The sequence below is a fragment of the Photinus pyralis genome, unplaced genomic scaffold, assembly GCF_008802855.1.
Source record: "Photinus pyralis isolate 1611_PpyrPB1 unplaced genomic scaffold, Ppyr1.3 Ppyr1.4_LG7, whole genome shotgun sequence".
In the NCBI taxonomy this organism is placed as follows: Eukaryota; Metazoa; Arthropoda; class Insecta; order Coleoptera; family Lampyridae; genus Photinus; species Photinus pyralis.
The window spans coordinates 19521186-19534662 of NW_022170738.1; the positions used below are offsets into that span (position 1 = coordinate 19521186).

The window sequence follows — 13477 nt, forward strand, 5'->3', positions numbered from 1 at the left end:
CATGTGCGACATATATTGTGTAAATAACATCATGTAGACGTTCTTTCGGTCTAAACACCGAAAATAATGACGGGACACCTTGTATAGGAGGAATATTTCAATTTATGAAATTCGGGGGGATTATTTACAAATAAGCACAGAGTTGGTTTATTTCTTCTGAGTTTGTATTTCTCCAGTTATATTTTTCCTTTTAGACTTTTTGTAAAACCGTAAAGTTTATTTAAATCTGTTTGTTCAATTGTAAAATGTGAACTTGCATGATAAAATGTACAAACATGTGGTCGTTTGCGATAAGAATTTTTGATATCAGGCGAAAGTTATTTAATTCCAACAAAAAAAGCAAATGTGGCGCAGATAAAATAATGCACGTGTGCGCGTCTCGAGAGAAAGAAGTGAGGAGTTAGGCTTATTGTAACTGGCGCATTATTTCTAATTACTGGAACGAGTTTTTTGTTTGGTGGAGGTGGTACTTCGTTAAATACTGCAGACATAAAAAAAAAGACTGCTGCCAGCTAGCTGTTTCGCGACGGCTGGAAAAGAGTGTATGTCTCTTTACGTTATTTATTCGGGCGGTCCGATTTGATTGATTGAAGACGCAGCTCGTCATTTTCATAATATATCTGCGAGAAGTTCAAAGCGTGTTCCGTTTTTTGGAAAAAGTTAGTCGAGTTTAAGTTGAAAAAACCAGTTTATCACAGACCTTCAAGATATTAGGATTTTTAAAAGACAAAAAAACTAAGTAATTTTAAGATTTTCATATTTTTAATTATAGACCGCCTTTGTACGGGGTACCATGTAAAAACAAACTTTGTAAGCTTCCCTTTATTTCAGACATTTTATTTTTATTTTCATTTATTGTGTTTCGGAATAAATTATTGTCATTGTCAATCAATTAGTTGTGTGTTTATTCGAATCCATTGCATGGAGTCGTTTTCAGATTGTTCTCTTGGTATTCAAGATATATAAACAATAAATTTAATTAACTTATCATTTTTGTGAATTCTGCGTGTTTAATCAAACCCAAAGTGCGACCCATATACGATATACGAGTTTTCATGTAAGATTTTTTTTATTCATGACCAAGAATTGTCAAATTGCACTGTTTCTTTTCTGATTTGGTTTGGTTAATTTTTTTCAACCTTCTTACTCTAACCCAAAGTATATTTCGGTTTTGGAACCAGATCTATATTGTTCATATGTTGGTATCCTCCTGTCCAAAGAAGGGATTGACTTTAAAGAAACAAATCTACAATCGAAACTGCAATCATACCTTGAGATGGGTTAATGATCACAAAAATAAGTTTCACACCAAGCAGGGCGGAATACTAAAATATGAAATTCCAATTTGAAAATTTTTGGTCAATCCAGGGTCATACTGTATAGTAAAAACTACGCAAAGAGCGAATGGCTTCTTATTTACAGTATTTCTCTTTCTATATTACCTATTTCACTGCCCTTATTTGATTTTCTGTCTCTTTTCTTTCATTTTAGATAGCCAGGTTCGTAAGTGTACAAGCAGTAGTCACTCCTGGCGAGAACCAGAGATTCTGGAGAAAGAAGATAGGAGACGTAGCGATCAGATTTTGAATACCGCCAGCCATTTTTTATTATCTGAGACGATAAAATTTGACCTAAGTACCAAGTGGCCAAATAACAATGACTCTAAAAATTATAGACAGAGCTTTGGGGTTAATTGCGCTGTAGTCAGGGGGGACAAATGACACACATTGACCTTTTAAATTTACAAAGCATTATAAAGCTTTATGTAGTGACCATTTCTCCGCAACAATGAAAATTTTGGTGCACGATGCGGTTGCATTACCAGTAATAACTCGGAGAGTTTTTCAAGTTCTACTGGGCTGCACGGTTGGAAAATAGGAAGATGAAGATATTCACGTAACCAACAGCTTAAAAATATTTGTAATCAATCTGATAATACCATCTATAATTTTTCATCTTTTACACTTTACTTAACCTCAAAGTGAAACCATAATTTCCCGTTTGCTTCACAAATGTGTATTTTTGGCCCTTTCCAAATCTACGTTGTTTATAATCTTTGCATACAATGCTGCAGGTATACTTTGAGTAAAAACATGCCCCATATACTGATTCAATGTTCAAAAACACATTGCATTGGTCGACATCACACAATGACATAAGACACTTCTGCTTGACTCAATCTAACTGAGTAATAAGTTTCAAATTGACTCTGTACCAATGACGTTTGCGACTATAAATTTGAGTAAGTAATGCGATGAAAGACAGTTGAACTAATATTACTCCTGAGACATTAAAAGCGACAATGATTTTTTGAAGTACATTCTCTATGATGAGTTAAACTAACCTGTCGCCATGACGTCTTAGAAAAGCAAAATCAAAAATGTAATTATATATTTTAAACGCATCATTTGCATACAAATTTGTCATTTGATTGAGCTGAACGAGGACTTACCTTTGCGATTACATGAGGATCGATCGCTAATATAATAATAAAAGGATTACTGGCATCCGAGAAAAGTAAATGAACAGCGTCCAAAACCAGCAGGACTTTATCTTGTTCACAGCTGTCGAGACCATCAACAATTATAACAAGCCTCGTCTGTTGAGCACTCAGACTATCCAAGCACTTCACCATGTCTTTCATTAAATTAACCTACAAATGCAAATAATTAAGTTTAACACTAAATCACGACAAGAACCACCTCTCGCTTCAACGCTTGCAAAAATCCCTCCGATTTTAAAGTGTCCAATTTCGCGATACTCCTTTGCAGTTGTCTCCTTTGCGAAAATATTAACGACGAAAACATCCTATTCCACGTGTATAGATTGGCGATGGTTGCGATTCCCAAAAATAAAGCTGAGGTGATCATTATTATATGCAAACTTAGGCGTTCCGTTTCTGAATGTCTAAAATGCACATCGTAACAGCAAAGTCTGTACAATAGAAAACTTGGAAACTCACTGATTGTGGGTTTCTGAATTTAACCGCAGCAAGAAGACGGTTAAGGCACATGTTCCAAGTAATATACATATAAGCGTTATTTCGAATATTACAGCTGAAGGGACGCAGCATAATTTCCTTAATCTCCATGATGAGGATTTCACTGAAATTTAATAAGAATGTTGAAGTTCACACAGAAAATTGCAATAGAAGTTGAAAGCAAACCAGGAGTGACATTTTGTACATTTTCATTACTATCTGCGTTTGGATCAAGAAGAAATATAAAATGAAAGAACATTTTCAGATTGTTTCTCAGCTGCAATGTACTAATAAATTACTAGAGGCCATTTTCAACATTGGCTTGGCGAAAATGTGGTCGTCACTTTGAGATTGAACACAATTTCGATTACGGTATTGGAATTTGAAGTCAATCTCATTTAAAACTGGTCGTTGCGATAATAAATTTGTTATTGCTGCGTAAGTTAATTAGTTCCAAAATACGCATCTATTTTTCCTTTAAACATTTTTTGAATAGTTTATGGAGCTTAGGGGGGTGCGTGTATTCTTAGTTTTTAAATCATTACAGCATATATTGTTTTGTGACCCACAAAATTAGAAGCACCTGTTTCCTTTTGTTTAATTGGAACAACTTATTATTTATGAACTGTTGAAGATAGACATGCCCTCGCGAATTGCTTGTGCATAAATTAATCCTCTACAATTAATCTTCTATACATTTTTTGCTATTTATTGGGGTTTGCCCGGTTTGCGCGCAATCGTGATTTTTGTAAGAAAACACGTAAGACTCCAGTAGTATAAGTTTGATAAACTAAGACTAAACTTGCCATCTCTTTCCTACTGCAGCTAAGATAATACAAAATTTTAGTTAGAATACAAGAGTTAGAACTGAAACGAGCTCGTAAAATAATAAATAACGAAACGTCATAATAAATAGGATTTTTGTGTATGATGTGCTCAACGTAAAAATAAACAGCATAAAGCCTATAAAACTGTATACGATACTATAAACTATATGCTAAATCTAGTTAAAAGGAAAAAAATGCACAAGGGATCCAGCCCTTGCAACAATCAGAAAATTGCGCTTACTCTCTCACTGCCACTTTTTTAGTTTTACAAACTGGTGTTTGCCAATAACGACACAAATTTCTAACGTTTATAGTTTCCAAGATAGTGATGTTGTTCATTTTTATCTTGTACACCCTGTATTTCATTTCAAATTCAGATTGCATACCTGGTTTAGGTTTGAAAGCGCGATATAAACGAGTTGCTAATGAGCCATAATCATTTTCAATTGCATCATACAAGGACCCGATCATTTGTACAATACAATTTTCACCTGCAATTGTACTGCTTACCCTGGTTTGATCAGTAAAGTAAAATCTGAAACATTCAAAGTGTAACCTACAAATATGCTTGTTCAACAGTTCATACCGAATAGGTTGAGCAGATATCACATCGGACCCATTTGTCCCAGGTGGATGACAAAACATAACTTGCAAAATCAATTTCAAACTATTCATTTTTCTAGTAAGCTTTAAATTAAAATTATAAGGCCAATCCCAGTCGTACCTAAAAGCGACAAGTTAATTGAAAATTCCACATCCAAATGTCTCACCTTTTACCAGCGAACCAGACCAACGCCAGAAATATGTAGATAACTGCTAAAACGCCAACAGATAAGCACACCCCCACCAACCAACTTTGAATGGCCAAGCCGCCCATAATTCCAATAATCGCTGATATGTGCAAAACAACGAAGAAGAGAAGGCCGGTAAATTGGAACATCGGATCGACCCATTCACGAGCGAAATTTTTCATTTCGTCTAAAATTCACGAGTTACTCACAAACCAAAGTAGGGCGATTGCGCACCTCTCAATTTATTTAGAAGAAATGATTTACCACTACCCCATTTCGCGTACAATCCCACCGTGATGGGCATTGAAAGTGACGGTTCGCTTAGAATATCCGCAAGAGCGCTGCTATACAAATCGTAACCTAACATATTCTCGTTATCTTCGTTAGTATTTAAACGCCCTAAAATTGGTTATCTATGACCGTTTGTACGGTAGCAAAAGTGCGTCTTACGTGCGCCAAAGATTTGCCCGAGAATTGTCTTAGGATTGCTTATATCAATATTGTAGGGGGTTTCGCCGGCACGATTTGGCCTGTACAACAATTGGCTGTTCTTCGGGTTACGTAGTAGTATTTCCACTATAGCTTTGGAACGAGCGCGCATTGCAATGTGAAGCGCGGTGTCTCCCTTCTTGTCGGCTGCCGATACTTTAGCTTTTTTATCCAGTAGTAGTTGAACAATTTCGGAATTTCTTGAGCGTACAGCTTTTAGTAGAGGTGTGTCACCATCCTGCAACAGCAATAAATAAGATATCAACAATCAACACAAAACAACAAAGTATCTTGGTTTAGCGATTAAAGGTACGTTTTCGCTGTCACCGAAAAACGCCGCGTTTACAAGCTGTCGGCACACGCCTTGTACTCCTGAATGGAAATGACAATGCAGCTGGTTTACTATGAGCGTGTCAAACGCTGGCTGATCGCTCCCGTCGCGCGTTTGACGAAAGCAGTCTGCGCGATTGCCGCCCGGCCTGTGTGTCGGTTGCCGCGTTTACCGACGACAGCAAAAACGTATCTTAATGCCTTTAAAAAATCAGACTACAACGAAATTATCATTCAATAAGCAGTTTTGCAATGTATCGGGTTACCCACTAAGACTTTTCCTCGGGCATATCTCGAGAACCGTTCGTCATATGACTTAGGGGTAAAAAAAATTATTGGGTTCTGAAAATGACCAACAGAGGGCGTAACTGCCATCTTAAATTTTAAAATTGCATTTTCTTTAAATTTTCGTAAAACAAAAACTCAGTTATTTCAAAAACAAAGATCGTGTGGGGAGTTCAATTGTTTTTGCAATAACATTCTCTAACTTCTTAACCGTTTGACCGATTTTAACAAATTTGGTATATTTGAAAAGAGCATTCCTTGGGCAATGAGAATCAACGAAGATATAGTTAATTTAGTTGAATCCTTCTCCGCCAGGGGGCTAATTTTGACACTATGACTCACAATCCTAAAAAAATCAAATGGAATGATATGACTTTTTCTTTATGAAAAAGTAGCCAAATAACATCCAAAGAGGCCAGTGAAAACCGTTTTTCAAAATCTCGTTCCTAACCTCAAATATTGGGAAAATGAGATTATTAATAAAAATGCTTAAATTGTATCTTAAATTTAGTTTTTACGTATTTCCGATATTTGTCAATGGCGCGAAAGAGAAGGACCCTACACTTTTAGGTAGGCCTTGGAAAATTAAACAAATGAAACATGATGCATTATAAAATTAAAACAGCCGTAATTTGTAAATTATTCTGCTGTGTTTACATTCAGAAAGTGCAGTTTTTTGAATTTGTAATCTTTTCTAAAATGCCGATTTCTAACCAAGAAGCATTTAATATGCTGGCGGCGATGGTTCGTGGTCGATTCGGATAACGCAAATAGAACATGTGGGCAGCGATGGGCGCATTTTGAAAATACTCAAAATATATCGCCAGCATACTAAATGCTTCTTGGTTAGAAATCAGCATTTTAGAAAAGATTACAATTTCAAAAAACTGCACTTTCTGAATGTAATTATTGGGTCACGTGGTACTTAGGGTCGGGGACCTTTTTTGTGAATGTAAGTATATAATATTTAATGGTTTTCCAAATGTTTGAGTTTTGAGATCTTCCTGAATTTTGTTCCTCGATTCTTGCAGTCATTTTCTCTATCCGTTCGTTCGATGTTAACTACTCCTACGATTTTTAAGATTTTTGTTTGTTCTTTTTAAATTCGGTAGCTTATAGCTCTGGCACCTGAGCCAAGAATTGATTAATATTTTTTGTTGAAATTTCACCACAGATGCTTCCAGTAAACGCAAACTTATAGCATATTACAAAAGAACAAATATGCGCACGCACAAATTGCTCAAAATCAATTTTCTTAAAAATACTACAGATGGTTCTAGTGAAGACACAGGAAGTTCCTATGCGAAAAGTCAACTTTTTTAAACTTATGGAGATATTTCTTCGAAATGTTAACCATATATGTTTCTAGTAAAGACTAACATATTGTACATAGAAAACAGTACCTTCAGCGTATTTTCCATGCATTGACCAGTACCTACTTCCCAAAAGACCATAGCTATGTGCGCTATGTTTTTCTTTACTAGAGATATGGTTAAAATTTCAAAGAAATATCTCCATAAATAAGAATGTAGACGTTGCGCAGTTTACGCATGCGCAAAATTTATACATGCTATATGCGATTTGTTTGTTTTTACTAGAAGCGTCTACAGTTAAACTGTTGAAGAGATGTCTAAAAAGTGGGCATTTACTATGTGCAATGTGTTTTCAATTATTAATGATAGCGAATATAACTTTTCAAGAAGTACCGATTTCTGTATGGCATATGAGCTAAAGTTACTCGCCTTGGTATTTAATCTTTCTATCTTTACTATAACCACAAAGCGAATTGAGTTTATGGTTGGTGCAATGTTAAGAGAGATAGATTTCGGCCCATACTTCCACTAGTATAATTTTTTTTACGAAAATAACAATCACGCGCATTTGTTTCATAATGCAGGATAAATGGAAAGAGATAGGAAAAAATTCAGAGAAGATAAATTGTAGTTTCCCTGCCCCTCCCTGCCTTTCTCCAATAGCATTGAATGTACGGTTTGACTGAGTTTTTCAGGGGCACGTGCTTTTCAAAATGCTGTAAAAATAACACGAGACACAATGGAACTGTTTCCCGCACACAGTAGACTTTGTAATTTCACAAAAAATTCCGAGACGACCCTTCGACTAGTGGAAGTGTGATAGACAGATAGACTAAGCCAATATTTTCTCTCTCTTTCTAACATTGCAACGACCATGACATTGTTTCACAACCACTAGTATATACAAATTGATACACCAATCCGGAAAATAATATCAATCAATAATAAGGACTAATTAACACATGCACGTTTAATTAGGACTAACTGGCGCATTTTTCTATAAATTATAGCGAGTCCACAAAACCATACGCTCGACCATATGCCAATTAGATAAACTAGACTAACGACACACCCCTCTCTTAATTTTTGTGAATAATTGTAATTATAGTCTGTACTTAATTTTATGCTAATTAAAAGAGAGAAATTAAATAAGACTAATTGACAGACAAATGGGTTAATTATCTGTAATAGATAGACAGTAAATCTGCCAATTAGCTCTAATTGGTAGCCAGACGTCACAATGGGCTCCAACTGATATACAGTTTATTGTGGGTTTGACTTATAGTCATCTAGAAAGAAATCCAATAAGCATTATATGAGTGTGAAAGAGACATAACTTTACCAATGTTGTAATTGACAGTACGTAGCGATTGACTAGCTTACTCAAAAAAGACGCATTAATGGCATCAGCGCTTTTAGTTTGTTGTGTATTCTACCTTACTTCACACTCATATAATGCTTGTTGGGTTTCTTTCTAGTTTATTATAAGTCAGACCCGCAATTTTTTTCATACATACCTGTATATACATACATGGGCCAATCACTGCTAAGCAACAAATCAGGGTTGTTACATTTAAGACAATTATTTTAAACATGTTTAATATGGTGTTTTATGGTGAGATTACACAATCATTATCATTAGTTCACTATCAAAAATCATGAAGAAATAGCCAATAGAAACAAAGGTTCATTGCACGTTGCTAACCAACAAAACGATTCTGAGCTTAGTGAACTAATGATAATGATTGTATAGCTTCAGTGTCGACCTCTTTGAAATACATACTTCCACACGAGGTCTTACTTTAATACTTATTATTATTGTATATTTTTATTTCTTTATATCTCCTATGTTAAAGGAATCATCGCGTTTCACACTACATACCAATGATGTATGTATTGAACAAAGCAATTTTTTTCAATGATCAATTCACGAATTCTTGGCCGAGTTTTAGAATAATCTGATTTTTTTGGCATTTCGCGAATTTCAATTTTTGTGTACACCTAATTTTATAGTTACTTTCTTAGGAGTTGGCAAGTTGCTTCCTCAATCCTACGTGCCAAACAGGCCCAAGTGAGAGCACAGTATTTTAAGTATGCGCAAACGACAGGTTATGTGCGTAAAATATGAAGTAAATATGAGGAAAAAAAAATGGTAGCCATTCTATGAATACAAACCTTAGTGGCAACTTCCAAATCTGGATTAGCATTTAAAAGCAACTTAACAATAGACGCATTGCCTTTTTCCACAGCCATATATAAAGCAGTCTTTTTATCTTTCCCGCAAATATCAACGTCGGCGTATTTCTTTAAAAGTGCCTCGACAACTGCCCTATGGCCACCTTTGACCGCATGGATCAAATTGGTGTCCCCCGCGCGATCCTACAAAATTGTCTATGAGATTTGATTTGACCAGCTTCCATCACGTACCTGAATGTTAATGTACGCGCCGGCCGCCATAAGGGCGGCAGCGATATCGTAAAATCCCTCCTTGCAAGCGATCGTCAAGGCACTGCATCCGTCTTTGTCCAACGCATTTACGTTAGGTTTATATTCTAATAACGAATTTACTACTTCCACGTGATTACCTTGAGTTGCCACTAATAGCGCCGTCCAAGAGTACATGCCAGCGGTATCGACGTTGGCACCTAAAACAAGTGTTTGAAATAACAGAATTCAATTGTCTTACACAACCTGCTCGTAGTAAGCTGTGGACGATTTCGGTGTGTCCCTTTCTACACGCCCACACCAGTGCCGTCGTTCCATACTTATCGCCTACATTAACTTTAACGCCATGACTAATTAGTGCCTGAGCAATTTGCGTGTAACCCCGACCCGCCGCCCAAAGCAGGGAAGATATGTGATAATTTCCGTGCGCGTTTATGTCGGCGCCCCTATTGATTAGTAGACTAACTACATCCGTGCGGCCCTTGTACGTGGCCCACATGATTGCCGTCCATCCCCCCTGAAACATGAACAGTTAGGTAATAGAAAAGTGAGACCGCGCTAAAGACCATATCTCTGTGATCGACCATCGCTCCGTGTTCCAACAACTCGTGGCAAACGTCCGCGAATCCCTCCTTCGAGGCACACAGAAGGGCACTCCATGAGTCGTTGTCTTCAGCATTGGGATCCGCGCCGTGAGATAGCAATTCTTTGACAAACGAAATTCGACCTTTGAGGGCCGCGAGCATGAGTGCTGTGGTGCCATTCTACAAAGTCAATTACTTAAATTTTTGGCTTAAATTTAGTATTGTAAAGTTAAAAAGTATGGAACCAATAAATACGAAACATGAACAACGCTCGATCTTCCATCAGCTATCCGAATTTTACTTGAAAGAGACGGGTTTCAAAAATACAGCAGATCTTGAATTGAACTTCGCAATGGTTGGATCATTGCATATTGTATCCCATTCCCATGTGTAGCGAATTAAAAAAATGAACAGCGCAAGGGATTTCTCGTGCTTGTCCAGATAAAAGTGATGTAATGTCTCCTTTTCCTAAGCAACCTGTTCGCTTATATACCACAGATTAACTACAATACTCTGTGCTTATACTGTGAAAATCCAATTTCTGATTTTTTAATTTGTGGCGATCGCCATTTTAAGTTGATTGTGAGGTGTAATTTTGGGTAAGTATTCGGTCATCCTTAGCGTAATTTTTTTTACTCTTTTCTCTGGTTCTTCATGTACCCTATCAGTTGCTCAGTCATTCCGTGTAGATGCTGAAATATTTTTCGTTGTGTTTGAAACTTGTAAATTTTCTCTGGCCACCAGGAGAATATAATCTATGTTCTTTGTCTATGCTTAATAATATACATGTTCCAACACTATTTTTGTTTAAACTTTTGTACCAAGAGAACATAATGTGAAAGGAAGTGTATCTATCTATTCATAATATATACAGACCTGTTAGAAAATGGTTGCAAATTTTCTCTGGTTATTTTCCATTTTCTGTTTTATTTTCATATGGGTCTTGATTCTCAGACGCCATAAAAGTTTAGATCTTGTAATTCCACTCCTTCCAATATGGATTAAAAATTTTCCCTTTACTCGCTTTCTACAACGTGCTCATGGTTTAGTCTCATCATTATGTCTGTAACGGGGTTTCCCTATAGAGAAATTTCAAAGAAGGCAAGATCAAAATTTAGGTAGGGATGTGACCTTGAGCGTACGGACGTATGTATATTTTTGCATTTAAAGAAATGATTTGTTTCATTTACTGTAATCCAAGTTGGTTTTTTATTTCAAGATGAGACTGATCATAACCCGCGGATTCTGTGACCGGTCCGTGCAGATTACAGCACAGCTAGAAAGCTAACTTCAAGTAGTCATCGGAAAAGCAATCAACGAGAAGCCACGCCCATAGTCTCGTCGGTCCGTGTACTTTTAACCATATCAATGTCCTGGCGGCGGAACTAAACTATTCTACATCGAAGCAGCGACAAAAAGTATCTAGAGATATCCTGGTGTATAAACAATAAACCCCTGATGCGGATCTAAAAAAGCAGCAGAGCACCTCGGTTTGACCCTAAGGGGTCATTGGATTTGACCCATTTTTAAAGGGCTTGTTACATGTAGTGTAGCATATGGGTCAACTGTGAAAAGTTCGAACCAAACAGGTTCAAGTGTTTGCCAGAGACAGAGAGGCGTGACCTCATGGGGCATTGGATTTGACGCATTTTCAATAGGATTATTACATGTGGCATGTAGGTCAACTGTGCAAAGTTTGCACCGAATCGGTCCAAGCGTTTGACAGTTATCGTGTTCACGGACAGAAAAAAACACCATCGACTCGACAAAGGCCATATTTTTAAGAAAATAAGAACCATCTAAAAATAAAGATTATTGAGTTATTATTTATCCCTTTACCTTTTCTTCGAGAGGCCAGAAGAGGGTTATTAGCCGGTGAGCAGCTGAGGCATATTAATATAATTACATAACAAGAACCACCCTAATTTAATTAAGTATAGAAACGTTACCCATAAATGGAAGGAAGCAAAATGTGTAACATCCGTTACATGTCCTACTCAAATTTGTTTTTCATGTGTCAAAGGCTATTTGCAAGAAAGATTTGACTGAAAATTTATAAGAATGGAACACACTCATCTGATCAACTATGAGCTGTCGACTCCAATAGTGGCATATTTTTTTAAATTATATTTTGCCTTTATTTTTGAGTGGGCGGGGTTTCAGCATGAACAAGCATATACAGATAGTTCAGACTCGACTGGAGTTGTTGCTGTATTCAATATCTGGTAAGAGCATCTCATTGAAAATGATGTTTCATGTGACTACGTTCCCTTCTACAAATAGTTTTCATTCTTCAGACTGTTTCATCTCCCAGTAAATTTGTCATCTGCTCTGAACTGTTTTGTATTTACTAATAACATATTTTTGTCTTGTCCAACTTTATCATTCAATGCTGCAGTACAATCATGAAATAATAATAATAATAATAATGAAATCATCCTCAACAGGACAGTACAAAAATTTGGAATTAGTCACAAATTACTCTTGAGAAATGTACGTTCCATACTTTTTGCACATGTTTTTTTTTAAAACGAAAATGGAAATGCTTACTTCATCCCTATCATCGACCTGCACTTGCTTATTTTCCAAAAACGACTGCAAACCTTGCAAGTTATCTTCATTTACATATCCAGCTAAAGAACGAAAGCATAGAGACACCATTGACTCCGATTGGTGAAGGGTCTAAAAACAAAAAAAGCAATTAATAAAAAATTCCATACTTTTTTTTTTAAATTAGTGCTAGCGTATTAATTCATTAGAGGTCACACGAAAAATCCAAACGTGTTTATTGTTATCCATAAAGAACTGTAAAAGACCGAGATGTTAACTGTTATGCAGGACTTGGCATATGTTAGTGTTAGAGTCGAAACGATCACTAACGTTATGTGAATGTCTCCTGAAACCGAGACCAAAGTAAAACTTTCGATTACTTTCTCCATCGGGTGTTGTAATTTTAAATGTCGGAAGATGTATGTGACTGAGAGACCTTCTCCATGGAGAATCTGGGATGTGCAGGTTTAAGAATGAAGTGCGCCTCTGAGGTGTCGTGTCCAAGACAGCAATGCTATGTCTCGCTTTGGGTTTTGATGGAGACAATTCCGACCGAAGTTTTGACACTTTGCAAAATTATTTTATTATTACTTTGATTAGAAAATGAAAATTTAGTAAACGTGGTTGATGAATAGTCAGAGAGAGTTTGTTACCTGGTCAACATTAAATTTCCTCGACGTTTTAAACATATTTCTCAATTAAAAGTGTAGTACTCAATACAAGAGAGATCATGAAACTAGCACATTAAGATTATTGTATCATGCCACTTAGTTTAAGCTCAGTTAAATTACAGCGGCTGTTGAATGCCTCACTAATTAGTGGCAATAATCCATTGAATGTTATAAACAAATATATTAACACTATTTGGCCGCCGTTATTAGCA

The 13477-nt window shown here is 36.4% G+C and overlaps 1 protein-coding gene across 9 annotated transcripts in view; it reads right to left on the reverse strand.

Moving 5' to 3' along the window:
- The window catches only part of LOC116176834 (kinase D-interacting substrate of 220 kDa), a 54094-nt gene that overhangs the window by 17676 nt on the left and 22941 nt on the right, over nucleotides 1-13477 (reverse strand). For 5 of the 9 annotated variants that reach the window (XM_031495629.1, XM_031495632.1, XM_031495628.1 and 2 more), the window contains exons 2-15: nucleotides 12925-13160; nucleotides 12595-12726; nucleotides 10027-10224; nucleotides 9707-9977; nucleotides 9443-9660; nucleotides 9191-9394; nucleotides 5049-5325; nucleotides 4833-4997; nucleotides 4578-4785; nucleotides 4394-4531; nucleotides 4194-4342; nucleotides 2963-3104; nucleotides 2703-2907; nucleotides 2453-2653 (exon numbers count right to left, since the gene is read on the reverse strand). In XM_031495629.1, coding sequence (XP_031351489.1) covers nucleotides 2453-2653; nucleotides 2703-2907; nucleotides 2963-3104; nucleotides 4194-4342; nucleotides 4394-4531; nucleotides 4578-4785; nucleotides 4833-4997; nucleotides 5049-5325; nucleotides 9191-9394; nucleotides 9443-9660; nucleotides 9707-9977; nucleotides 10027-10224; nucleotides 12595-12726; nucleotides 12925-13160 — 2744 coding nt within the window. Of the gene's footprint in view, nucleotides 1-2452; nucleotides 2654-2702; nucleotides 2908-2962; nucleotides 3105-4193; nucleotides 4343-4393; nucleotides 4532-4577; nucleotides 4786-4832; nucleotides 4998-5048; nucleotides 5326-9190; nucleotides 9395-9442; nucleotides 9661-9706; nucleotides 9978-10026; nucleotides 10225-12594; nucleotides 12727-12924; nucleotides 13161-13247; nucleotides 13458-13477 lie in introns of those variants that run through there. The other 4 variants (XM_031495634.1, XM_031495631.1, XM_031495630.1 and 1 more) reach the window with 2 other exon arrangements.